The 27,429-nt window shown below is 38.5% G+C and overlaps 1 protein-coding gene across 2 annotated transcripts; it reads left to right on the top strand.

Moving 5' to 3' along the window:
* On the top strand, window positions 1-27,300 carry tm6sf2 (transmembrane 6 superfamily member 2). 2 transcript variants are annotated; one of them, XM_041792013.1, is made up of 12 exons: window positions 1-37; window positions 960-1,024; window positions 1,228-1,354; window positions 5,816-5,919; window positions 8,706-8,803; window positions 8,932-9,035; window positions 12,170-12,252; window positions 12,666-12,790; window positions 16,171-16,272; window positions 18,403-18,495; window positions 25,072-25,191; window positions 26,947-27,300. In XM_041792013.1, the coding sequence occupies exons 3-12, from the start codon at window positions 1,275-1,277 to the stop codon at window positions 27,181-27,183; spliced, it is 1,146 nt and encodes a 381-aa protein (XP_041647947.1). In that variant the 5' UTR covers window positions 1-37; window positions 960-1,024; window positions 1,228-1,274; the 3' UTR covers window positions 27,184-27,300. The 2 variants fall into 2 exon arrangements, with proteins under 2 accessions (XP_041647947.1, XP_041647948.1); XM_041792014.1 differs by having other exon boundaries at window positions 1,225-1,354.
* Window positions 27,301-27,429: the final 129 nt, after the last annotated feature.

Here is a 27,429-nt window from a genome sequence, read left to right as displayed (position 1 = left end):
ATCTGCCTTTCTGTTCATGCCTTTGACATCAGCTTCTGTAAGTTTTACCTTATATACATGAGCAGTATGTTATCCATGTTTTATTTGTGCAGGATGATTATAAGAAATGCGAAATTTGTTGATTATTAGAGATTTGAATGGTAGTGGATTGATCGCTAATCAGTAGCCTCTTCATCCACATTTTTTGTGTATCTAAGTTAACTATAGGCATATTTTTCACTATGCTAAGGGTAGTTTTTGCTTTATGTTTTACAGTTTTACTGTGTTTTGGAAACATATTCATGGAGCAATAAATCAGAGCTACAGACGCTATGTCCTGACTTTGCGCATGTTTTCAAAAGGAGTTAGGCTTACTGCCAAATTGTGTTAGATACACACAAGGAGAGCAGGATATGTGTACTAATAACCCTTAGTTTTTAATTCACATCTCTACAGTCTCTACAGACTGAGCTACTTGATGTATTCTTGTATTTATGTGCTTTAATGATTTCTGTAACTTAGTCGGTTGTCCGATGTTGAAATGTTTTATGCTTTACAGGACTATATAACTAGTCTTCTCATTGGAGGAGCAAAGTTCAAATAGGAGCGTCTTTTGATAAACAGACATTGTCATATATGTACAGATGCCATCAAAGAGATCAAAGAGACTGCTGTAACAGTTACTTTCTGTTCACTTTCAGTGCTCAACTCCTATAGAATACGTAATACAGTCTTATTCACATCACTCACATGACATTTTTAGTGTATGAGTCCATCACAGACAGAGCACAATACACACATTTCATAAAACACAATATTAAGTGGCCCTTACAGGAGGAATCAGTATAACTTGTGAGTGTGTTGCTTAAGTGGAATGTAGGCCTATTCTCTAATACGACTTATGTAAATCTCTGATAAAACCAAATTGCATAACTTGTTCCCCCAAAAGCTTCTTTGTCTCCACTTCATTATTTCTCCAGTAAAGGCCATGGGAGCCTCAGGCCACTTTGTAATTTGATTAATCCACAGAAAGGGTAGCCAGACGGTAAGAGCTTTCTCTGCTTCTCTCCTGTTCTATTCAAAACTGCAGATTTCTAGGATGTTATTTTAATAACATTCTTGTATTTCAATTTGACCTAAAAGATTTATTTCATTTTTGAGCTCTTTAATATAGTGATGCCTTTCAATAATCTGAAAGTTGATTTGATCAGTGAGCAGATTTTACTGGCTGTTTGTTATTTTCAGCAGAGCTCTGTGGATTGTGTTGGGAGGGAGACTGAACAGCTTTAGAAGAGATGGAGACCCTAGTCTTTATATTTTCATTTTCTGCCCTCGGCATCCTTTATGCCATGAACACCAACCCTGTGTTACAAGAGTAAGTCAACAGTTCTGATTCTGTATCACTTAGTGTGCACATACAGCCTAAATGCTCCATTCCTTTATAAATTCATGTACCTCATATGTTCATATATGTTTTTATGACTGATCATTGTTTGTCAGAAACTTTGTCAACTGTGCTGCTGCCTCTCTTGGTCAGGATACTCTTTAAAAGGAAATTTTGATCTCAGTGACAGTTTTCTGGTTAAATGACTGTTAAATAAAAGTCTAATTAAAGAAGTGAGAGGCAAAGAAAACTATTTTTCAAATAGTTTTGTAACCCCAAAAAACATTTTACAGCTGCTCTATTAGTGTTTTTGTTAGCTATTTTAGATTTAGTGTTAGTTTGAGTCACCATTGAGTCATTTTCACTCTTTATAGTTTCAGTCTACAAAATCTCAAAACTATTTTACTTCTGCATTAGTCAGTAAAAGTCCTTATATCTCAATTTCTGACTTTTACTCAAAAATGTTTCTCTTTTGAGTTATTAAAGCCAAATTGTAAAATTAAATACATGTAAAAAATTCATATAAATGCCCTGTCAGTGCCAAATTCAGCGGTTCTCAACTGGTTGAGCCTCGGGACCCACCATCAATTCCTCAAAGAGAGATCAGGACCCACATTTTCTGACATTTTTGGACCAATCAGATCAGTTTGGTCATCAGGCACTACAAAACATGCGACAAATGAAAGACCTGGACAAAACTAGTTCTTTTTAAGAGTTTCATTGACTTTTTGCCACATTTTTTTCCCAGCCACATATTCACAACCAACTCAAACGCACTTGGTGATTCTCTTTCGGGTCCTGATCCACCAGTTGAGAACCACTACTTTAATTGATTCAGATTACACTGATGCAAATACAAGTATAATGTGAATTAAAGGACTTCTTTGTGCAGCACCCTATTGACTTTTATTCATATTCATTCCCTCATTGATACTTCTTTACAACCTGAGTCTTTATCAATAATATTGATACTTTTTTTCTTTTTTAACAAAACTCATGTGTCTGTTTAATATTGCTGGGAAAGCAGGTGCATCTCTTCTCCAAACAACTGTATTTATTATGCTACATAGATTTATGTGCACCTCCTGCTGTCTGCACAGTGGAAAAATATCATAGATTTTGAATGTCTGACAATTCAGTTTTAATATTTTAATTTCACTTTTGTTGTAGATCTTCTATTAGCTCCAGTCTTCTTCATTAAAAAAAATCATTCAACAAAATGTTTATGACTTAAAGAAAAAAGGAGAAAAATTCAATAATAATAATAACAAGAAGAAAGGAAAATTAAATTAATCATAAAAGACAGTTATTGTTGAAGTGTCGTCAACATAACGATTTTACATTAAGACAAGCTGTTGTTAAATAAAACCCTTTAAATTGATAAGAATAAATTATATTGAAACTAACAGAAAAAACTCAAATAAAAGGGTACAATAAGATAACAGTATCTATAGACTAAAACAAACCCCTGACGGAATAGACTGGAAACTCCTCTCCAGTTTCATCCTGTGTAAGAAACCTGATCCCATATGTGAGGAGATGATTGAACTCACCCTAGATGCTGTCAAATACTCCTTGTTAGTCCATAAGTGTAATTTTTTTTCCCCCAAGAGTAAACACATGAACATTTCATTCAACCATCGTTTGATACTTGGTCTACCATTCTTTTTCCATGTTAATGCTTTTATTCTTTTAGCTTGAAAAAGGCAGATGTCTAGGAACATTTGTTTCTGTATTTCATATTACAGCCTTTCGGCAGCTGCCAAGAACATAACACTTTGGTTCTACTCTTATTTTAGATTCATTATCCGTCCAACCTGATCCCAAAATTCCACAATTTTTAGACATCCCCAAATACAGTGTAAAAAGGTTCCCTCTTTTCCTTTGATCGATTACATATGTTAGGAACACATAAAATATACTTATTTAGCTCTTCTGGTCTCTTTAACCAATTATATCAAAGAAGTTTCAAATGTGTTAGCAGTGTGTGTATGTGATTTATTCCATTCTTCAGTTGTTATGTTTTCTTGTAAGTCATTTCTCCATGCATTCAGTTTTACTCCCAGACAGTTCAGTTGAATCTGCAGTAAATAAGTGATACACTTGAGATATTATTCTTTGTTGAAAAGGATTTGTAATCAAATAAACAGAACACACAATCTAAACCAGTGGTTCCCAACCTTTTTTCTCCTTAGGGCCCCCTGCTTGTATTTAAGAAAAACTAAGCCCACCCTGGGACCAGTTTGGAAATGTACACATCAATATTGATTGTTTTCACTGACCCACAAACACTTGCTCTTGACAAAATATCCATATATACACTATCCATGATCACAACGTTGTATTAGGGCCTTTCTAGAAAATAAATAATAGAGGATCTGTTAAATTTCAAGAAGAAATTCACAAGTTTGAAAGTTGTTCATTTACAAGTAATTTTTTGACTTTACGTGGCTGTAAATTTACAAGTCTGACTTGACATTTTCTGAGTTTCTAATGCTAAAATTGAAGACTTTAAGACTCCAAAGACTGAAGAGTTTTCTTGTAAAATTTCAGCTTTTTGAACTCTGCAATTCTGATTTTGTCTTCTTGTAAATATAAAAATTTATACTTCCCCTCCTCCCAAATGTTTAGGCTTTTTTTGCTTCAAAATTAACATATTCTCTCCAGTTTTTATCTTTTAGGTAATACATTGTTTCTAAGCATGATTTAAAATAATGATATGCACCCACCTGAGATCTTTTGCACCCCCTTTAGGGGTTCCTGGATACCAGGTTGGAAACCACTGATCTAAACTGTCACATTTGTGAAGATAAACATGTAAAAAAGTGCAGCTGATCCTTCTTGTATCGAGTAGGCAGTACACTTAACCACCACTAGAGCACACTGTAAGCTCACAGCTTGCTGTCTTTGTTTCTTCTATAAAATCCTTGATTGTGTTTTATATTTCTAATCTCATACATTCATCTTTGTGAGAAGGATTTAATCATGTAGGAGCTTAAATGATCATAACCCCAACTTTTTTAAAGGAGAGATAAAATTCAATGATTAACGAAACGAAATGATAGGTAATGTGACTATGGAGGTAATTTCATATCATGTTAGACAATAATTGATTCATTTTCAGTCCAAGGTTTGTCTGCTATAAATTGAGATATTGCCTTAGTCTACAGAGGATGATTGCACTCTGCAACACTAAAGCTAACAAACAGAGCTAGTAGTGAAAAGTATATACATTTTTCCACTGTAAATTTCTCCTTTCTGACAGACTCTTATTCCCTATGTGTTTGTAAATCTCTTCTGACTCTTTTTGTAAGCCCGTGGATGTGGACAATCAATACAGAGTGCACAGAACACTTTGATAAATTGCTCTTGACACACAGTGTGCCTTGTGCCCCTCCACATGGCAAACAAACAGTATTGTGTGCATAAATCTTCCTGTACTGTTGAATTGGAGAGGTAGCTGGGGAGCTTCCCTTTGCTCTCACAGTATTTGTTTTCCATCTGTGAGTCCACATTGCGATTTTTCTGAGGATGTAATGTTGTTTACTGGGAGATACTAGGCGCACATTAATCTTTTTTCTGCCGTACCTTTGACCAGTAAACACGGAGGGCAGAGCTGGACAAACACAGCCTTACGTGGCTGCTTCCCACACCTATGTCTGTGATGGATTACACCTTGTAAGGTTTGCCTTTTAAACCACTGGTATGCATAAAACTACAGCAATGTGAGCGGTAAAATACTGCAGATCTAAAGTTGCACAAAGCTGTAGAGGTTTTTATTTAAAACTATAAGAACACAATGAGGAATACAACAGTCAGATGCATTGAAAAAAATAAAAAGCTGGACAACTTGATCAGACTTGCAAGCATATTGATGAGTTTGCAAGCATTTCCTATGAAAAACAAACCCTAAAAACAACTGAAAAGAAAGTTATATGATGTTGAATACCAGCTTTATGCAGTCATTTTTTTGGTATCTGGCAGCTGAATGGAGCAAAATTAACAACACATTTCCCAAGCTTTGAGTTTCAATGAGTCTACTACTTGTTTCTATTTTTACAAAACTAAGTGTGAGACTGGCGGATAAATCCAATGAGACATTTCCAGCTCACAAGAAATCTCCAGGCTCATAAACGAACCTTACAGCAGCAGTAACTCTGTTTTTCTGGGTGCATCTATCAGACAGATTTCCCCTCACACCACTGCATTATTTCTCTTGCTGGTGCCGATTATCATTCTCACTGACTTCCCATTCATCATCATTTACTAATTTAGCACTGCAGAAAGGACCGGCTCTACTACCATGGGAGAAGCTAATTAGTAAAGGGAATGAGGCAGAAAATCAGAGCAAGATGTCTGAAAGTGCAGTGTCAGCAGTGGGATTGTGTTAAAAACTTGAAAAATGTGTTGATATGCGTCTTGGATAACAGCTGAATTTCTCTTCTCCTGCAGGCCGTATACCATCTTGGGGGTCGGCGTCGCTGTGCTGGTGGTTGTGTTTCTATTCTACTTCCTCATCACTCGTGGCAACCCACCTAAAGACCTCTTATTCTTTGGTAATTTGCACAGTCATTTCCCAACTTGCAATTTATTTCCTCTACATGTACTAACATACAGAGGATTATCACAACTACAGGTATGCGTTGTGCCGGAGCCGGTTTCAGCTTCCATAAAAGGGCTTCCAGAACTTTCAATTGCAACACCTCGTGTTGGAGAGAAAACATGAATTGTGTTTTATGTGATTTCACCTGATACGTCAAAGCTGCTTAGACTGATCAGGCTCAGGGCAAAGCTTAGCCAGACTTTCCTGAGGCATGACTGACCCAAAAGCTCTGCATGTGCAGCACCTTCACAGTGCATGGACCCACTCAAACTATTCCTCAGAAACCTGGATTAATCCAGTGACACAATCAAATCTTTGAAGAATAGTCAAACGAATCAGCGTCCTGTACATACTCCTAATGATTTACTGCAAATACCACAAGCACACACCTCTCTATAGAAGGCCTCACAGTGAATGCATATCAGAGTAAAAACCAAGCCATGAGGTCAAACTGCCTTCCACCTGCCTTCAAAGCTCAGAGACAGGATTTTGTAAGGCTAGGATCTGGGAAAGGTTACAAAAAATTCTGCTGCACTAAAAGTTCCACAACACAGTGGCCTCCATAATTCTCAAATGGAGGAAGTCTGGCACAACCAGGGCTATTCCAACTGCTGATTGTTCAGCCAAACTGAGCAACCGGGGGAGAAGAGCCTTAGTAAGAGAGGAGACCAAGGACCGGATCGTAACTCTGATTCAGCTCCAGACACGTTTGTAGCCTTCCTCCAATCTGGGCTTTACGGCAGAGTGACCAGACGGAAACCTCTTCTCAGTGCAAAACATGAAAGCCAGCTTGAAGTTTGCATAAGGCTCCATGTGAAAGGGAAGGGGCTTTGGTTGTCCTTCTGGAACTTTGTCCCATCTTCTCAAAACTCTGGAGCTACTCTCTAACCAAGGCCCATCTCCTCTGATTACTCAGTTTGACTGGGGGGTGACCGGCCCTTTGGAGAGTGCTGGTTGTGTCATACTTTTTCCATTTGAGAATTATGACCTTATGGCTTGGTTTTTACTCTGATCTGCATTGTCAGCTGAGAGGCCTTTCATGGAGAGGTGTATCCCTATCCAAATCTTGTCCAATCGATTTAATTTACCACGGGTACTGAGAATTAATGATTTTTTTCAACTGCAGCATCAGGCTGCAACATAAGTCAATTGAAGAAAGTAAAGGGGTCTGAACACTTTCTGAATGCACTGCATGCTCATTTAATGAAGTTGACTTCAGTCATTTGTGTTACGCATTGCATGCATATCACTTGGTAAAATACATCCATTGTGTTGCTGGTTCCAGTGGTTTTAGCGGGACAGAACAAAGTATTACATCCGTGCTGTGCAGCAGAATCATAGCAACAAGGACAAAGCTGTGGCAGGCTTTTCTCAATGATAGACACCCATAATCCCTCTTCTATTTCACCTGTTAGATACCAACAAGATAAACCCGGATGTCCAGAGGATTAGAGACACACAGGAGAGACAAAATGTGTGCACCAGTGTTCAAAGAGCATGTGAAGGACAGATGGGGGGGGTGTGATACAGCGGTTTAAGCTGTGGTATCTGCAGAGTGACGCTTTTGTTATAACGCAGTGATTCACTTTATAATGACATTCTGCAAAGTCCATGCTGCAAATCATCACCAAAGTTTTGTAACTTTTTCCCTTTATGTGTCTGACATTTATGTGCTGATCCTCATTTATGCTCCTAATAGTTATAATAACTGAAAGTGACCTGATTTATTTAACTCACATGCTCGGTTAAGCTAAGTTTTCCCAGTCATCAGTGGTCAAATACAATCTTTTCACAGTGGAAGTTCCTTATTTGTACCAGAGTTGGAATTTATTCTCCATAATTGTACTGTTGTGTAAAAATTCACGCTGAACTACATGCTAACAATAGCTTGTTATAGTGTGGAAAAACTTGCATGTCCTATGATCAAAGCTTATAGTCTTAACATGCTGCAGACACCACTTTAACACCTCAACATCAGATGTGGCCTATTTTTTTTTCTTTAACAGTGGTCTTGGTGATTCCAACAAATTTAAACAGTATGGTAGTTGTAGGATTGAATCATGACACGATTCCCTAGTTTTATAGAATATAGAGCAGAGAGGAACCTTGGTTTAAAAAAGTCAATAACAGCAGAATGACCAGTGGGGCCAGTGCTCCATTATTAATAGTATTAGTAAGACCCATGTGCCATTCATGTGCAGAGGCTGAGCTCTTGACCTGAGGATAGAGGAAAGCTGTTCAATATAAATGTGCCTCCAGCCTGCTTCTCTGCTCAACACTTCATTTTATCCCCATGCTGTCTCATAAATCAATGATGATCCAGCTCAAGGAAAATATTTTCATCACAGAAATAGTGAACTTAAAAGCTGGATGAGATTAAAAAGACTTTGAGGAGACTTTAGGGGGTTATCTGCCATTCTGGTGTTGGCATTTTTGCTATATCATTGCATGTTTGTGTGTTTTTCAAAGTTGGGAGAAAAGGAAGATTGAGTAATAACTTTAAAGAAATCAACATGCGCACGTATGACGCATGTTCGGAGCTGAGAAAGCTGCTTAATATCTCAAGCTTTCCTGAGACCTGCAGGTTTTTCTTGAGCCTAAAGCTGATAGCATGCAGTGACAGCTACTCACCGCCCACCATCACACTCTGAAAATAAGATGACTTTTAAATTTAGACAAATGTTCATGTTCTTTTTTAAAGACAGAACCTCTAATCTCTGCTGTTTCTTGTCTTTGCAGTTTTTGCTGAATTTTCCTTCACGTGTATCATCGACCTGGTGAGCGCGCTAGAATATGATGGCCTTATCTCAGGTTTTATGGAATTCTACCAAAAGACGGTAGGTTTCTCATGTTGAATATTGATTTGTTAGTATTGCATCAAAACAGTGATGCCTATTTCTAAGCTTCAAACATTTGTACAGAGTACGGAGAGCTTTAAAAAAACTGTTTGTGTGCTGTGATTCAGGGGGAGCCCTACCTGGGAACGTCCTACGCCATCATGATGTGCTACTGGGATGGAATTGCACACTTTATAATGTACCTGATCATGATCAGCAGGATAACAGACAGGTGAGTGATGGAATATTTGGTGCATTTATTCTCTCTTACATCTCAGATAAATACCTTCCCGGCCACAAATAATGATCGTACACAGGGATGTCTGAACTGTGGCCTAGGGGCAAAATGCGGCTCACAGTTAATTTCTGATTGTCCCACAACAAAGTCCAACTAATAAAATGACATGAGACGCTTGACTTAAAGTCCCTTCAAAGTGGTAAAAAACTCTATGTTTTAGGTTTGTTGTGTGCCCAGCCACTGTGTTTTGAACCATCAGGACAAATCTCAGTCATGAAAAACATCTTTAGGTTTATAAAATTAAGGTTCAGTATCATGAAAAATAAGGCAGTAAAATCTGCTCTAGGATGTGTGGGGGTGTCGGTTGAATGATCCAAAGCCGCACCCACTCAGGAGAAATACAAATACAACCCTCCCAAAAAAAACAAAAACAAAAAAAGCTTCTGATCAGAGTGCAGCTGCCTGGCTCTGTGCCAGAGCAGAAAGAAAAAGGTTACTGTTTTCTGGCACAAATCTCTTGTTATGATTCGTAGATCTCAGTGGGTTCACATGTTCACAGCAACCTTTTTCCAACATATCTAGTGTGTTAAGAGGACACTTATTTTGGGTTTCAGTTTACAGACTTTACTTACTTGTTGTACTTCTTAGTTTCAGCACTAGTCATTGCTCATTCTGTAAGCAAACATTTTGACAAGAAGAATGAATTGATTTGCTTTTTCATGACTTAATTAAGACGACACTGAAACTGATAAACATCCTGGCAACCAAAGTAATGATGACGTCTATGATTTATAATGTCCGATGGATTTTGGCAACCAATAGCAGCACCGATAGTGCTGTTCTGCTCCTCAATCTGCTCTGCATTAACATCTGATTTACAAATCTTCAAGCACCAACACTCCTATAAAGTTTGTCAGCTTTGTTCAGGTTGCTCTTGTTTTGTGTCTGAATGTGGAGATGAGCTGTCAGCCCTTTGCTGCAGACTCTCATTATGATCAGGGGGTGGAGCCAGTGGTACTCAGGGCCAAACAAGGCCCTCCTAAAATATGCTTGGCCACCTGAAAATCCTTAAAATGATTGGCTACCTGCCTTGTGAGCCATTAACTTGCCATTTAAGCATATACATTCACTTATTCACTTAGCATATCTTAACCTGACTTTAATATCGTTTTGGTCGGTGGTTCTCAACTGGTGAGTCAGGACCCAAAAGTGGGCTGGGAAACTGCTTTCAGAGGGCCGTGAATTTAGTCCCTGGAAATAATTGCAGCAAAGCAGCAAGGATGTACAGTAGTTCTAGGTTTACATGTGTCTATTTTTATTTATTTAATAAACAACCAAAATCTACAATGTAGTGGTAAAACAGAATTAAAAAAACATGTTTGTATGCATACCCTCCTACAGTTTTGTCCAATATTTTTGTTCAAATATACGTTTTACTCTATTGCGGGTCCAAACTGCAACATTTAATTATTAAAAGAATTTTAGTTGTTGAACATTTTTGGATAGGTTGAGATTTCACATTAAGGTGGTGGTAATGGTTCCCATGGCTGGACCAGTTGAGAACCACTGCTCTAGTTGAGTGCAAATCACCACAGCAGAAAGTGTTCAAGCATATAAATAGTGAAAAATTGGGCTGTAAAAACATTAAATATTTTAATCGCAATTAATCTTAGAATTTCTGTAGTTAATTGCAATTAATCAGACCCTTTCAATCACACTTTAAAATTCCACTATCTTTACCTAAAGGTAATCGACTTCCTGTTTGGATACAGACCTTTTATAAGAAGATTAGAGGTAATGACATAGACTTCAACACAGAAAAAGGCCCTTGTTTACTTGGACAGTAAATGGGTGAAGATTTATAAACATGTTGCAGATTTTTTAAACTGAAATGAGATATTAAGGAGCAGTGGTGGACTTATTTGATATCATTGTGGCTGCGTGGAGATACTGATGTTGCTCAACAAAAGTGTGCCTTAAGCACTGATCATCAACTGAAGGCCTTGGACAACATCAGGCCCCCACAGCTTCCCATCTGGCCCCCAGAAGAATATTAAATTGTGTTACAGTATTTACAGTATTTTCATGTTCAAAAATCCCCATGGGTACCCCAACATTTAATGAGATTAAAACTTTATTTGTAGAATGGCTTGATGAAAAAATTCTCCTGTGAGCCAGTTGTAAATGAGATGCATGATAAACACAACCACATCAGTCTCTTGTTTTAAGCTGCCATTTACAGTATCATCCTACCAGTTCAGGTGCTTTGAGAATGTATTTTCCCCTGCATGGATATCAATAACAAAGACCTGTTAACTGAATATGTTTTTCACCAATCAGGATTTGACATATTTCATTCAAAACCAGTGATGAACAACATGACAGCCTTAGAAGTATTTGGCTAAAATATCTCAATTGCCCCCTTGTGGCTGGCTACTGAATAGGCCGAATGGACCAATCATGATTAACTCTAGTCTTGACAGCCCTAATGAAAACTAAACAAAACTTTTCTCTTTTCCAAAGAAAACACTCAAATATCTAAACTTGACTTCTTACCCTTATGTTTATACCTTAGGTTTAGCAACTGTAGCTGTCTAACATAGCAATCTTAGGAGGTTGTGAAGCTTCTTTAATGTATTACAGTGTGTAGCAGTAATACATTTAAGCACTGAGATTACTGTTTTCTCCAGCTCACAGCTTTGGGCTGGATATTTCCATATATTTGATATTCTTATGAAATACTGAGAGCAGCAGAGAAAATAACAGGTTTTACCATTGAGGTTCAGAGGTTTTATTTATCACATACAATAGCCTGAATAAAACAGTATTTTTAGAAAAGCCAGGGTCCTGTAGAGTGAGTGAGTCATAAAGTGCAGCAAGTGAGTTCAAGAGTTCAGAGCAGGCTGCCCTGGGGCAGGTGTTAGCATGGAAATAAAATCCTTTTTTGAATAACTCCAGCTTACCACTGGGAGACTTTGAGCTGACTTGAAACTACACACATGGTGTGTGATGGATGTGTCAGATGTTCTACCACTAGAGCCGTGTGTTGCCTCAAGCGGACAATGCTTTGTTTATCAGATGATGGCTATCTCTTTAGAGAATGAACAGTTTTTTGGTTTCTCTCCCAGGAAAGCGTACCGCACCATTGGCTTGTTCTGGGCTGGTTCTTTGTCTGCCAACATGAGCGTGTTCATTACAGGGATCGTGGCAGGTGAGCCTCATCTTTTATTCCCCCTCTACCAATCCCATGATGACAAGCTTTAATCAAGTGAACATCTGCACTGCCGTGTACCATCAGTGTCACAGTTCAAGCCGCCAGCAGAATACACACGCGCCCTACGCCTCTCCTGCCGTCACAGCCCGGAGAACAAAGCAGGAAACAGACTTGATGCATCTGTTGTTGGCGTTTCAAAGTGAATACATAAGTGTCACAAGATCAAACTTATCTCCAGGCAATGTGTTGTTTTCTCTGTTGTGTTATCATAGACTCACTGTACTGTTTGTCTTTGACTGGAGTGCCCAGTGGGAGTTTTCGTTGGAAGATTAATTATCAATTTACACTGAAATGCTCACAGTGTCTTTGCACTTAAATAAACACAAGTCTTCCTCTTTTTTTAATTACAGGTAAATATGCTTCTGAGATTAACCCAGCCTTCTGGATCAACTTTCTCTTCCTTCTGATGCCAATCATTGGAGCCATCACTATATTCACACGGCCCCAGGACAGACCACGGATTGGTGGTTATAATGTGAGTGTAAAGCATGAATGTTTAGACCTTGAAACAAGGTAGCACATAAGGGAAAATAAAGGGGAGAGCTTTCTAGGGCCCAGCCAAACTGGGGGACCATGGAGGTCAGCAAAATCATCACCCATTGTAAAGTTGAGATGTGATTACCAAATATTATTATTTACCTGAGTATCTAATCAAATTTAATCAAAGAAGAATTATTTGTTTTAAGTATTTATGCTATAGTTTATAGCTTTCTTCAAAATGTAAACCCCTTGTCTAACAGGACAAGTAAAAGGTTTAAATATGGTTGGAAACTTGGTGAAATTAGATCAAAAAGGGGGCCAAAAGAGGCAAAGATGGGTTAACAGAGGCTTTAGTAGGGCTGAAAGTGGAAAAAATGGGTTTTAAGTGGCAAAAAATGAGCAAAAAGGTGATGAAATAATTTTAAATACTGGAAAAAGTGGGTTAAAAGAGGCAAGCATGGGCACAGATTGGCACAAATTGGTTTAAAGGGCCAAAAAACAGGCAGAAAAAGTGGAGAAAGCAGTTACAGAGTTGCAGAGATACAGAGATTTAGAGCTGCAAAAAATGGCATAGAAACAACAAATTGGCAACATGGAGTACAAAAAGTGGCAAAAAGGGGTTAATAGTGGATAGAATGGGTAGACAAGGGCAACAATAGGCAGATGGTGGAAAAAATTTGCAAAACTGGGGGAAAAAGTGGTGAAAATGGATTATAAGTGACAAAATGAATTTAAACAACAAAAATGGACAGAAAAGCTGGTGAAATAGGATTAATAATTGCCAAAAATTGGTTACTGGTGCCAAAATGTATTTGAAGTGGCAAATATGGGTTAATAGAGGCATAAAATAGGTAGAAAGTGGCAAAATTGGGTCTATAGTGGCAAAAATGGAAAGAAAATGTGCACAGACTTGATGAAAAGTGGCACCAAGAATAACACCAATGCTACTGATCCAAATACTCATACACTGATATTATCAATAAATTACAGCTGAGGAGGGCCCCTTATTCTGGGATTGTCATGGGACCCAGTGTAATCTGTGGGCAGGCCTACCTTAAATGGATGTGGAACGGATAGGAGAACAGTATTCGCTGAACATGTTTGATAACAGTTAAATACGATGCATTCAGATTGAAAAGAGGGGGTGTTTGTAGGGTGATCTCAGGGTGAATGGGACCAAAGGCTGAATGGGACAGCTTAACAAGAGACGATTTATTTTCTCATAAAAACTTTTATTCTTAGCTCAAGCTGATATCACACACAAACTTCCTCACTGGTGTGACATCAGGTTGATGGGCAGGGTCCAAACTTTTTCCACAGAGGGCCGCGTACAGAAATATACAAGGATGGTGGGGACACTTTCATATACCTCAGTTGAGTATATTAAAGCTAGTAAAACCACTCCTAATGTTGGTTATGTTTTGTGACTGAATATTCTCACTGGCTCTGCCTCTGAAACACCACTGGTACTGCTGTTTGCTGCTGTAATCAATAAGGGTGTCTTAAATCGAGATATTGGTATTATTTTGGTTGACATTTGCAGTGGTGTCTCAATTCAGTCATGAGAAAAACGTGAATAAATTCTCCTTGTCAAAACGCTTGTTTACAGATTCAGCATAAGAGCATCACCTTGTCCTAAAACTGATACAATACAGTCAAGCACAAGCTTCATGGTCTACTGTGGACTGTATTTCATTTTATTCTTAGAGAGTCATTAAAAAAATGAACTAATGGCTGCATCTGGCCCCCATGGTACAGGCCCACCTGATATCAAAGATTCTGAAGCTTGTTTTGTTTGCTGATGACACAAATATTTTTTGCTTTGGAAATAATTTATAGTTTTTAGAAGAAGCACTCACCTCAGAAATGAGGAATTTAAGAATGAGCTTCTGTAGAAGTAAATGATCTTTAACCTGAACAAACAAAAATGATGCTATTTGGAAACCATAAATACTGTAGATATTTATAAGACAAAACTTTGTACCATATAAAGCTGGTAGCCCAAAGAATACATGAATTCATTTGATTTAATTTTAATTACTTTGATAATGAGTAAAAATAAATTGTTTTCTTAATTGACTTATTTATCTTATTTTGGGATAACTATGCCGGTTCTATAAGAGAGAAAATTCCAGTTATAAAGATTTTGGAATACCAGGAATACCAGTGTTGTTACCTCCAGCTAAGGTGTAAGTCATTTTAGTTAGAATAAAGTTAAGGTAGGATAAAGGAGAAAAAGAATGCGACACAGTGAACATATGTAAAATGATAAACAATATAAAATTAATCATAAACTAAAGATAAGAATAACACAGTTGTCAGGGTTTCAGGAATAATGTAAGGATGGACATCTGAGATAATAATGATTTGTCTCATAAACTGAAGAGTTGGAATTTTACCCATTGTAATCAGCCATCTTGCCCCTTATTTCCACAGTCTATCGAAAAATCATTCATATAAAGACACCTTTCAAAGTCTATAAAGTGCTACCTATAAAACATAGAGTATCTGTCCGCTCAGTAAAGTCTGTCAGCTCTACTTTTGATGGATCACCCTGCACATACAGCCTGGGAGAGAATTCAGAAACATCTTTAGTAATATCCTTTGTACAACTGTGGATTTGTTCCCAAAAAGTTTTATTTTAATCTCTGGGTTTTGCCAGAGAACATGCATCAAACTTGTTTGTATTTATGAATTGTTGTTACTTCCAGAGCTGTTGTCTGATTGCATATTTGTAGCACGCTCTGCTGAATCTTAAACACCAACATAGTTTTCAAAGAAGTGAAGCATTTTTTGTTCTTTTCAGGCTTTATTTATTCTCAGATTATCAGATCCTTTATAGCCAGTGTTAAGGGTTTGATTTAAATTCACTGAGAAGCACAGTCTTAGCTTATAGGCCATTTAATTGTCCTTAACCTTGTGAGAGTAGTATGTATTTATTCTTTACCCATCACAGTCAGGATTCAAACTCAAGTCAGCTTGGTCCAAACTCTGTCTTATAGAAATATTTAATGCTAACAATGGATCACATTAAACTAAAAAGGAAATAAATATTAGTTGAGATGATAAACTGGAATTTTTATAGGTTTTTGGATGAATCTGATGCATGCTTCTGTGCATAAACATGGCCAAAAATGAACATACATTTTATTCCCTTTCTATTTGATTTATAGGCAGCAGTCTGCTATAAAGGTTAATAAGTGTCATATTGTATAACTCTTCCATTCTTCTAGGTTTAAGTAGCCTTGAAAGTACACCTAAAAACAAACAAATTTATTTTTTCTGATACAGAGGCTTTTAATTTAAAAGTGACATCATTGAAAGCAAGCCCCCAACTAACCAGCTTCCTTAAACTCTGTTGACATCTTCCCACAGGCCATGCAAGTTCAGACCATGAAGCTGATCTGGCGTCCGAAGGACATGATACTGCTGGTGCTCCTCTTTGTTTCCATGGCCTTCACTGTCCTCAGAGGCCTGGTGGGTGTACATCTCATCCATGTAGGGGTTTAATGTTCACTAGCTGTGCTACCTATTTAACAGTCTAACACAGAGAAAGTGCTACCTGAACCCCTTGAGCTTAGCGTTTTAAAAAAACAACATGATGAGCTAACGTGAGTAAAATTCACATTGTAGATCCATCTGGGAGTCTCTTTGGTGGATATGTTATCTTTGGACAAAGTAAGACAGGCCATTTCCCACTTCTTGAATCTTTAAATTTATTGCCAATCCGCAGCTGTTTCTATCTTCACATTTATCTCACTGAATTATTTTTTCTTATCTATCTCTAAGCAAGGGAGCAAAATAAGCATGTTTCTGAAATGGGAAAACTATTAAGGTTCATGTGACAATGTAATCCTACAAAAATCCATGTGTCTGTCAGGAAGTTAATATGTTTATATGTTTATAAAACACGGATATAGTCTATTGATGTGCCTAGCTTTTGGCCAGCAGGTCTGTTGTGAAGATGCATATTTCTCCTGTAAAAATGTAATAAGGGTTGATCCTTTTGCTTTTAGAGTCAGCCTCATGTGGACACCTGAGACACTGCAGAGTTTTTCATATCTGTAATGGCTTCATTGTTCAACAAGAAACACGAAACACCTGTTTCAAGACAGTCTGGCAGCAGACTATTCATCTGAGACACTGTATATCTCAGAAAGGCAGTGCCGTAATTTTCTGGTATTATGTATTTCCAGTTTTTGATGATTTATTTATTTATTTTTTAAAGATTTATTTTTGAGCTTTTCGTGCCTTTATTTGATAGTTGAGGACAGTGGACAGAGTTGGAAACAGGAGAGATAGTGGGGAGAGACATGCGGCAAAGGGCCACAGGCCTGATTCGAATCCGGGCCGCCCGCGTACATGAGTAGCACCTTACACTTCTAGGCCATCCATGTGCCCCAGTTTTAGATGTCTTAATTCAACTTTATTCATAAACAAAATGAAATAACCACATTGCAAACATCACAGACTAAGCAACAGTTTGTAAATAAAACAGCAAAAGACCAGAACTCTAAAAGGTGATTAAATTATATATAGACCCATTTTAGAAGTAAATACACAAACGCTAGCATCGTTAGCTTTACCTAAAGCTTACATAGCTGTGCTGGCTATGTATTTAACATAGCTAATGTAGCTATGTTAGCTTTTGCAATGTGAGTTTTAGCAAATATAGCTAAAGCTAACTTAGCTACCTAGATAATGTAGATACATAGCTTACATAGCTGCTTTGTAAGCTTAGTTTTAGCTACATTTGCTACATAGCTAGACAGCTCCGTTATCTACATAGCTCACACAGTAACAGAGCTACGTCAGCAGCTTGCTACATTCGAATATTTTATGTAGCTACACCTAACTTATCTAAGAAGATAACATAGATACAAAGTTTATGTAGCTGCTCTGTGAGCTTAGCTTTAACTAAATTGGCTACATAGCTAGACAGCTCTGTTATCTAGATAGCTCACAAAGCTAACAGAGCTAAATTAGATTGCTTGTTAGATTAGAATGTTTCATGAAGCTAAACTTACTTATTTATGTAGATAACATAGATATATAGCTCATGTAGCTGCTTTGTGGGCTTAGTATAAGGTAAGTTCGCTCTGTTAGCTACGTAACTCTGTTTTCTACACAGCCCTGTTATCCGCAATGTAAGCCATGCTTGCTGTGGTGGAATAATTTCATAAAGGACAAGCTTTTTTCCCGTAAGCAGACTCCTTACTTGGTTTTATTAAATGTTTTTTAAACAGATAGCCCTGAATAAGACCAGTTTGGTCGAAACATGTTGGCTTTTTGATGATTTGGCCATTACAATAAAGGCTTTTTAGTATTTCCTTCCTCATTTGCACTTTTCTGTGTTTGAAGTGCTGCTACCTTAACCCTTACCCAAACCCTAAACTATAATTTTATTTCTGTTCTGAGATATATGGCACCTCAGATGAACAGTCTGTTAGAGTGGCCGTCAGAGATGCACGGTCTGCAGCCAGACCTCTCTCTCTTGTTTGACTCATTCAGACAATGTCAGGGAAATGTTTAAATCTAAGTATGTGTTTTATCTTAAAAATGACTGGATTGCATCAGGATATGAAGCATTTCTCTTGTTTTTCCCAGGTGGCTCTGGACTCTCCACTGGAAGCTTGTTCGCTCTACCTGAGGCAGTATGAACCCTACCTAAAGGATCCTGTGGGCTACCCCAGAGTTATGGTGAATGTTTTCTTCCTCTTTTTGTCTCCACTGTAAGCCTGCATGTCTGCAGCTCCAGCACTTGAAAGCTCATTTCCAGCCTGTTTTAAATAACCAGCCACATAATGAATCCCTGCTTTCGCGCATATCACTCAGAGTGTGCTGGAAGCTTGCCCTCATCGCCTCCACTCTGTCAGCCGGTAGCTGATTACAGAGAGATTTTTCATCATTACAACAATGAGCAAGGATGAGAGGCAGTGCATCCTTCCCTCTCTTTTTTCATTTGTAAGATAGATATGAGATTATTGCTGCAGCGGGCAGTGAGTCTGATATCCTTTTTATTTTCCTCTTGTGACCCTACACGTCTGAGGGTTTTGTTGTGTTTTGTTCACAGCTTTGTCAATAGGTTATCCAAAGACCTTGTCGGGGCTGCAGTCCAGGCACAATTGCAAGTCATTGATCAGACGGACGCACCTCATGCTGAGAACTTGATAAGCTAATCCCTCTCCAAAGCCCCCCATCAGCAGCTCACTGGGTGGGAGGAGGATGTGTGTGCTGCATGTGAAAGTATGTCTTAGTAGGTGTCTTTGTGTGTTTGTAGCATTGACTCATGGCTTCTTCTTGTGTAAATGTGTGGGAGTAAAAAAGGAAAGGAAGTTTGGTTTCTTGCACTGGACCACACTGTTTCTGCACAGACTGACCTCTTTATTCATCGATGCTGATGCACGATAAGTGACGGATTACTGCGGCACCACTAAAAAGACATTTCAACAAAAGGCTGAAGGGCATTTATGATTGGCTTTTGGGCTCTGGGCTGAACTCATTAGAATTCATCTTGAACTCAGAGTAAGAATGAAAAGAAACTGTTCAGTGGTATAATTTGAGGGTTTTGAAGGAGTTGGAAAGAAGGCTTTCATGTGCCAAATATTTCAAGTTGAAGGTCAAGACAGCCTCTGCAGTGGCCCGGGTAGTTATTTGGGATGGAAGTGCTAATTTGAGCAAAACTGTCAGTCCTGCTGTCAGGAAGAAACAGAGTGAAATTTCCATTTTTTGAGAGCTTAAGTGACTCCATCACTTTTCAGAGCTTTCCTTATTTTTCTTAATTATCAGTCACATTACAGCATGGTTCAAATCTAACATGATATTTGATATAGATGATAAAATTACACACTTGATATATAAAATATATTTGGACAATAAACATATTGGTATGGGCAGTGAGTTTTGGGCTCCCCCACTGTATTAAAGTGAAGCTTAAATACCTCTGTGTTGGGCACTGACATATTTTAATCATGGCATAATATGGAGGTAAGACAAGCACAGCCTGGACATGGCTCTAGAAACTGATTTAATGCCCCTTTAGCTAACCATTGTAAAGATTAGTAATGAACAACCAAAGAAAGATCAGTTCAACACAGTTTGAAGCAAACTCTCAAGTTTGTATCACTTTTTCTCTAGCCTTGGTCCTCTTCTTTGTTGATCCAGTTGAGATTGAGAGCCATGACGTTACATCTGCTCCTCTTCCTGTCAAATGACAAATTAAAACAAAGCTGACAGTAAATGGGGTAACAATCTTTTTGACAAAAAAATATTTAATGCATATTTAAGCTATAGTTTGATTCATCCTTAAATGAAGTACAGAAGAAGAGTTCAAAAACTATACTACAGACAGCCAACAGGGGGAGCTCTAAATCTTTTGGATTTAATCCTCTGTAGATGTAACCTGACAGACCAGATTGACTGATTCACATATTCATGGCATGGGATATATTTCACATCCATTCAAACCACACCCCATAGACAATGTTTGTGGAGGCAGAACCCTATAAAACAATGTGGAAGGTGACTGGGCGAAGAATTGTTCTCTCTCTCATAGTCCTTCGAGGCCAATCAGAGCAGCAAAACATATGATGTAGTATGCGTTCCTCCCTGGGTAATAAAGTAAATATCCCAAACTGAACAGACAGCTGTTCTCACTCTTCACTAATCAGTGGAGCCAGTTTGTAAATAAAACTCTTGCTGAAGCAGGCCAGAAAAGAAGAAGAGCAAAAACATCAATTACACCATGAAACCATTTCAGTGCTGTTCTTTAGTCTTCTATTGATAAAGAAATGTTTTCCTTTACGACTAAAACTTTCAGGCAAATCTCTCTACCTGCTGCCATTATTTACAGACTTGCATTACAGAAGACTCATGAGCGTAGATGCTGCCTTGATTGACACTGATTGATCTGCTCATTCTTTGAAGAGGAACAAGCATTTCAGGCTGGAGTTTTGCAAGATGTATCCACCTGATGACACACATTAAATCTGGCCAATCCTGCCTGTACAAGGTTAATGGAGATGCTGCTCTGTTCATCTTTATTTACAATCTATGATTTGGACTTTGAGGTACCTTGAAAAAGCACAACAAAAGTGTCAAAAATACACATAATCTGAAACTCTCAAAGGGAAGGTTTTTTTGATACTTAACAACACACTATATGGATTGAAGTATTCAGCTGCCTGACCATTACACCAACAGGGACTGCAATGATATTTTATTTAAATATATGCACTTTAATATGTCATTTGACGTGGCCTTCTGCTTTGTGACTGTGTTGCTGTTGTTCCTAAACACTTTCTAATATGACTTACAGTTGACTGTGAAATATCCAGTGGAATGACATTTCATGAATGGTCTTATTGCAAAGGTGGCGTCCATGACAGTCAGGGGCGTAGCTAAGGATTTTAGGCCCCTACAAAGAATATTACACAGGGCCCCCCTTAACCACCAGCCAAGCAACAAATGTTGTGTCATTATTACAAATATAGATGCATTTTAATGTATTTTTTTAGCCATAATTTCCCCTTTTAAGAGCGATATTTTTACTATGGTTAAATTAATTTAACTAAGAAAAACTTAAATAAAAACAGACTTTTCATTGCAGGCTTCTCAAGGGCCCCTCCCTACTTTGGGCCTGGGTAATCAGTACCCTTTCTCCCCCCCGTGCTACACCAATGGTCACAGTACTACGCTTGAAGTCTGTGAACACTTCAGAATGACCAGTTTTGTATCACAAATGTTTGCAAAAGGAGAATGCATGGTTAGATGCTTGATTATGTACAACTGTAGCAATGGAGCTGACTGAAACACCTGATACCAAATAGTATACTGCTGCCCACAGTTGTCAAGTTATTCATTTTAAACACAGTTTCCCACAATTCATCCATCCTCATGATGCAGCAGAGTGTTTGTATTGACATAATTAAAGCAACCCTATTTTGTATTAAGTGCTAGTAAATGGCTGTGCAGAGTAGAATGGGGATGTTCTGTATTATTGATCCACTGAGTGTTGGTCAGTGGCCAACAAAAACATGGACTGAGGGTAAGTCTTTCTATTTACAGCAGTGTGTCTTTCCTCACTGTGGATATCACAAAGGTGTAATGGTGGGACAACATGATCCCATCTCTATTCCAGCTTTGGAGTCAGCAACAGAGCAGTGTGTGTGTGCCTCTGCAATGCCATAATGCACTGTGAAGTTACACCAATACCATGCTGAATCATTGAGAAAGTACAAATGGCTGAGTTTTGTTATGAAACTGTTGTAGGGCCCTATGAAATCTGTTTCATTTTTTGCCAAATTCTGTTTTATTTTTTTGCCGAATTCTGTTTTTCCGTTTCATTTTTTTGGAATTCCGTTTTTTAACCTTTCTACTATTTTTACCATAAAAGAGTGTCTTGTTTATGTAAATGAATCAAATTAAATAGAAATAACCTTAAGTTTATTGAAAAAGGGCCACAGTTGGCCCAGAAGCCGTTGTTTATAATATAACTGATATAAAATAATTATAACCAGTGTAACAGTCAGATATTTCCAACATTTTGAGACACATCCAGTGTATAATCACAACTGATGTTTATAATGTAAACGAAGAAATCCTTCTGTTCTCTCAAACACAGAGTGATAGTAACTTAATAAGAAGGTCACATTAAAGTTAAATGGTTAAAAGTAAACCTGTTACCTAAACTTTTCTTTACTCTCTCAGTCCGTAACAGTGCATGCAGTTTGATGCTGCATTGTGTTTTACTCCTGACTGTAACGGTTCTCTCCTCATCTCTCTCCATGCATTGCTGTCTGTCCATCTGCGTCATATCAGACTGCTACATATTTGCTCATTAAACAACCAAAGGGAACTACAGTATCTACGGGAGGATATATTAAGCTGTTACTTGAATTTAACATCATTTAGACTGCGGGACTTCATAAAATCTTGAGTCTGTCCGATTTATTTTGAAGCCTCCGAGGGGTGAGCGGTATGCCTCACACACAGACACACCTGTCTCTCTCCGTCACTCTCTGGTGTGGTGAGGTAAAATAACTTGAAGCACAGTTGAGTTTTCTTGTAGGTGCAACATTATGTCGCACTGTACTTCCCCGCGTTGAGCGATGTGATGTTTGCCAGTGTTTTGTGCAGCTGCGTTGACGTACTGTTATTGTTTAGGAGGGGGCAGGATGATTGTTTATGAAGTGAGGGACAAGTTGTGCCCTGCTTGAGTGTTCCCCCGGGAACATATTCCCAGATATACATTCCCCTTTCAAAAGAAACACAGCATTTCACCCAAATTAATTCAATTTTTGCATTAAATTGTAAATTCCATTTTTATTGGCCAATTCCGAGATTCCATTAACGCTGAAATCATAGGGCCCTACTGTTGTTTAACTGCACATCGAAAAGGGACAAAGCCAACCTAAAGCTAAAGAGGAACATGTTGCTGTTGTAAAATGTTGTTGATTGCTTCAGAAAACTCAAGGCTGTCTCCCAAAAACAGTTCAATTTGTGTAAAAGCAGATGGATGGGGTGCAGATAGCCTAGCTGTTAAATCACAGCCTATGAATGCAGACGGCCTGAGATCAAGCCCAGCCTGGGGCTCCTTTTCCACACCTCTCTTCGCCACCTGCTGCCCTGTTTCTAAATCTATCTACTATCCACTGTGCCAGAGACATCCACTGGACTCCTTTGTGAAAACTTGTCCTCGCCGCATCTTTGGGTTTTGGTGTTACGCCCAGCCTAGGAGATACCTGATGTAACATAAAAGGTGACCTCTCCTTTCTCACTCCCAAGATGACCCAGCACAAAAGGAACAGGAAACAAGCTTGCAGTCCATAAGACAAAATTTATTTCTTTTTTTTTTTTTCAATGCAATGAGTTACCACAGGGAGATAAAGCAAAAATAATCAACAAAAAACTCTTAGAAATCAATCAGTTACCTATCTTTAAACAAAGGAAATCATTACAGAGCTAAACTGACTCCCTACCAAAGAAACAGGTGAAAAAGGTTACAAAAGAACTAGTCTCTCCTACATACACAGACTGCTTGTCTTTTTAACATTTAGTTTTCATGAAATTATCAAAATTACAATTCACAATTCTCAATCACACTATTACGATAGACGAGCTGCTCTGTGGTGAACGTTGGTAGTAAGGAAGGAGGGTTGGCGTCTGCGCTCCTGCAGTCTCCTTTTGAAAGAGCAGCCATCAGCTCCCAGCCAATCACAAGCCATGACGCCACAGCACTCCTCCAGTCAGCGGCTGGTGTGCACATTCAGCTGCCGTCCAATCAGGACGCACCACACCTGCAGTACAGCGTAAAGTGGAGGAACACAGAGAGAGAGGGAGGAGGGAAAAACAAGAGCGCTCCTCTACACAATATCCGTAAAACAAATAAACAATACAATAGATATGACTCACAGTCATATCAATGGTTGACAAGACTATGTGTCTGATGCTGACGTGCTCAGGAGAGCAAAGACTGGAAGGGTCAGCTGCCTGATATGGGAATGGCAGCTGTGCTCTTGCAGGCATCTAGTGTGCTCTCTCAGGCCTGAGAGACATACTGGGTGCCCAGGACCCAGATGCTGGGGTTGACAGTGGAGAGGGCGGCTGGGAGGATACCTGGAGAGATGGGGCATGGGCCTGGCACAGGCCTGGACGATGGCTATCAGGAGGCCAGGGCAGTGTAGGACCAGAGCAGACCTGTCTTTGTCTAAAGACATAAAAATACACATAAAATATCTTCAAAAGAAATCAGAGGGAGGCCACTCTACATAATGACCCTTGCCTGTAATAGCAATTCTGTAGTGAAATCAAGAAAATGGCTTTTTTTCCTGAATCTGTGGCCATGTCTTAATAAAGAGACCAAGGAACTTGTGTGAACTCATTAAAACTTTGTTCAAACACAGAATGTACTCTTGGCCTAAGACTTTTGCTCTATGTTGATTAAAATAGATCTGATTCAGTCAGATCTCCCTTGTACTCCCTTTTCCTGGGTTAATAGGGGAGTTATGGTAATTTCTCGAGGAATATTTTAGGGGAAAACAGCCTTTTATGATGAGAAAATAAGATAAAAAAGTCTCATTTAGAATAAAAGACTCATCATCACAGGGAATGAAGTCAAATGAAATGTATGGATGTATGTCCACATAGAGCTACATCATTTTTGCCACCATTTTTTTCAACTCACACGTCTGCAACCCACTGGCAAGTTTTGGGGTCTCAACCCACCAGTTGAGAACCACTTCTTTGTATAACAATGATGTTTTTCTGTTTTCATAGATGCTGCACTTTTTGTTCTATGGACTGCCTATGCTGGGTGCCTTTGCATATGGTCTCCTCAAGCCTGCGTGCACATGGATGTTAGATTGGACCGTTTTCTGTGCTGGATTTATGATTCAGGTAAAACAATGCAGAAGAAAAATGAAATAAAATAAGTTAAACTGGAGCTGTATTCTGACAGGTAGTTTCATTGAATTAAACCATTGTTATGATTAAATGCCTTTTAATGATCCAAGCTTTCATCAGCAGATTGGATTTTAAACATGCTGAGCTTCTTGCAGTCAGCTCCCATCCTGCTAACTGTAACCCTGACTACATGAATCCTTTAAAGCACTTTTAAATGTGATAAACAAACTGGCTCTGGTTTCTCAAATACTACTCTGAAAGAAAGATGAGAAAAAGGAGTCTATTCCTGTTTGTAGGAAGTCACAGATTCCATCCTCTGTGTTTTCAAAAGAACCAGCTTGTGAAGTTGTTGAATCTTTTCTGCTGCTGCTTCTGCTTCATCTCTTTAAAGGATGTTTTTCTATAAACAGATTAATGACTGGGAAGGAGGACCAAAAGTTAATGATTCCCCCTGTAGTGTTTGTGAAAAAACATTAAGGAAACTCCTGTTATTAGTATGGATATAGATCAAAACAGACAGCAGTGGTCAAGGCTGCCCATAAGAGGAAAAAAAGGGGAGAGCTTTCTGGGGTTCTGCCAAACCAGGGGCCCATGGCATCAGCGAAATCATGGTTCATTATAAAGTTAATCTGTGATAACCATATTTATTTAAACCCGATATAACCCTGTAAGTGATGTAAACAATGTGGATGGGTACACTGAACTCAGTGAAGAAGGAAGGTAATGCCTATTTTTGCCTATATGTGCCACTTCCTTTTTCTGCCAATTTTCACTCATTTTTACTAATTTTGCCACTTTTGCCATCTTTAAACCCTTTATGTCATTTTTTTGACTATTTTGTCTCAGTTTCTTCTACTTAATTCATCCTGACATTTGTGCATGTTGCGGTCAGCTAGGACGTCTGGTGAAAAGTGCAAAAAATTAGTTTAAAGAGAAAAAAGGGCAATAATTGCATAAATGAGCAAAAAGTGACAAAAGGTGGACAAAAGTGGCAAAAATTGGGAGAAAGGCAAATAAAAGCTGGCAAACTATGGTTAAAAGTAAAGAAAAGGCAGCTAAAATAGTCAAAAAGTTGTAAGAAATGTTGCAGTAATGGGCAAAAAGTGGCCAAAAAATGAAAAAATTTGCAAATATGTGCAAAAGAAAATGAAAAAAAAAAATCCAGTTGAAACAGGGCAAAAACTGGATAAAAATGGCAAAAAGTTTCAAAAAAGAGGAAAATGTGTGATAAGTGGCAAGAAGAAGTGACAAATGTTGGGCAAAAAGTGGCAAAAACGTGGCATAGATTGGCAAATATGGGCATAAAGTGGCAAAAATGGGTAAAACAAATGCAAACAAATGCTTAAAGGCAGCTAAAATAGGCAAAAATGTGCATAAAGACTTTGTAGAAATGGGAAAAAAGGGGTAGAAATTGGCAAACATGGTTGAAAGAAGGGCAGGAAGTGGGGAAGGTCGTGAAAGGGTTAAAAAGTAGCGCGAGTAAGTAATTCCAGCATTAGAACCCAATAATAACTTGACACAGTTTCGGCTCCAAAATAGGTCACCATTAGCTAGGATGCTTGCACCAATGCTGCTGATCCAACACACAAACACTGACATCATCAATAAACACAGCTGGGCAGGGCCAGTCTCTGGGTTTTTCAGGCTCCAGCCAATTCGGGCAGGCCTGACAGTGGTAGTATCAGTGCTGATATCTTTATTCGTGAATCACTGATTAACTTCTACCTGATCCTATGTATCTCCTTTCAGTGCCAGTGGGCCCATATCGGAGGGTCCCTCCACCCTCGTACCACGGCTCCTTTCCGTATCCCCAATGATGCTTTCTGGTCTGTTCTGGTGCTCAACTTGCTCTACACTGCCACCCCCATCCTGGTGGCCTTACGGGTGCACAGTAACCCCTATTTCTTCCTGAAGATCAACCCCTTTCCAGGGCAGACAGGTTTGCCAAACAGCGAGGAGAAGGATACCAAGTACAAAGACAAATAGTCATTCATCATTTTCTCTGACCTTTGGAGTGAATCTATTGAGTTATGAGAAACTGCTCCATTTCAACTGCCACATTTCTAAAGCCAAAACACAAGATTATTTTACTTAAGGTCTTTGGATTTAGCAGTTATTAAAATGTTTGTATCCAACATTTTGATTCCTTTCTTGACTGGTGTTTGTGATGCGATATTTAAGCCATGGTTCAAAAAGACAGTGCTCTCCAGCCAGTCTGTTGATCCAGCACTT

The sequence above is a fragment of the Cheilinus undulatus genome, linkage group 7 (assembly GCF_018320785.1).
Source record: "Cheilinus undulatus linkage group 7, ASM1832078v1, whole genome shotgun sequence".
Taxonomy (NCBI): Eukaryota; Metazoa; Chordata; class Actinopteri; order Labriformes; family Labridae; genus Cheilinus; species Cheilinus undulatus.
Note: the sequence above shows the minus strand (reverse complement) of the source record. Positions and strands in the feature narration are given on the sequence as shown.

Excerpts from the sequence above, each read along its gene's own strand:
- tm6sf2 (XM_041792013.1), top strand. The coding sequence starts at position 1,275 with ATGGAGACCCTAGTCTTTATATTTTCATTTTCTGCCCTCGGCATCCTT. Across the intron at positions 1,355-5,815 it reads ACCAACCCTGTGTTACAAGA|GCCGTATACCATCTTGGGGG; the intron begins GTAAGTCAACAG and ends CTTCTCCTGCAG. Across the intron at positions 18,496-25,071 it reads TGGGCTACCCCAGAGTTATG|ATGCTGCACTTTTTGTTCTA; the intron begins GTGAATGTTTTC and ends CTGTTTTCATAG.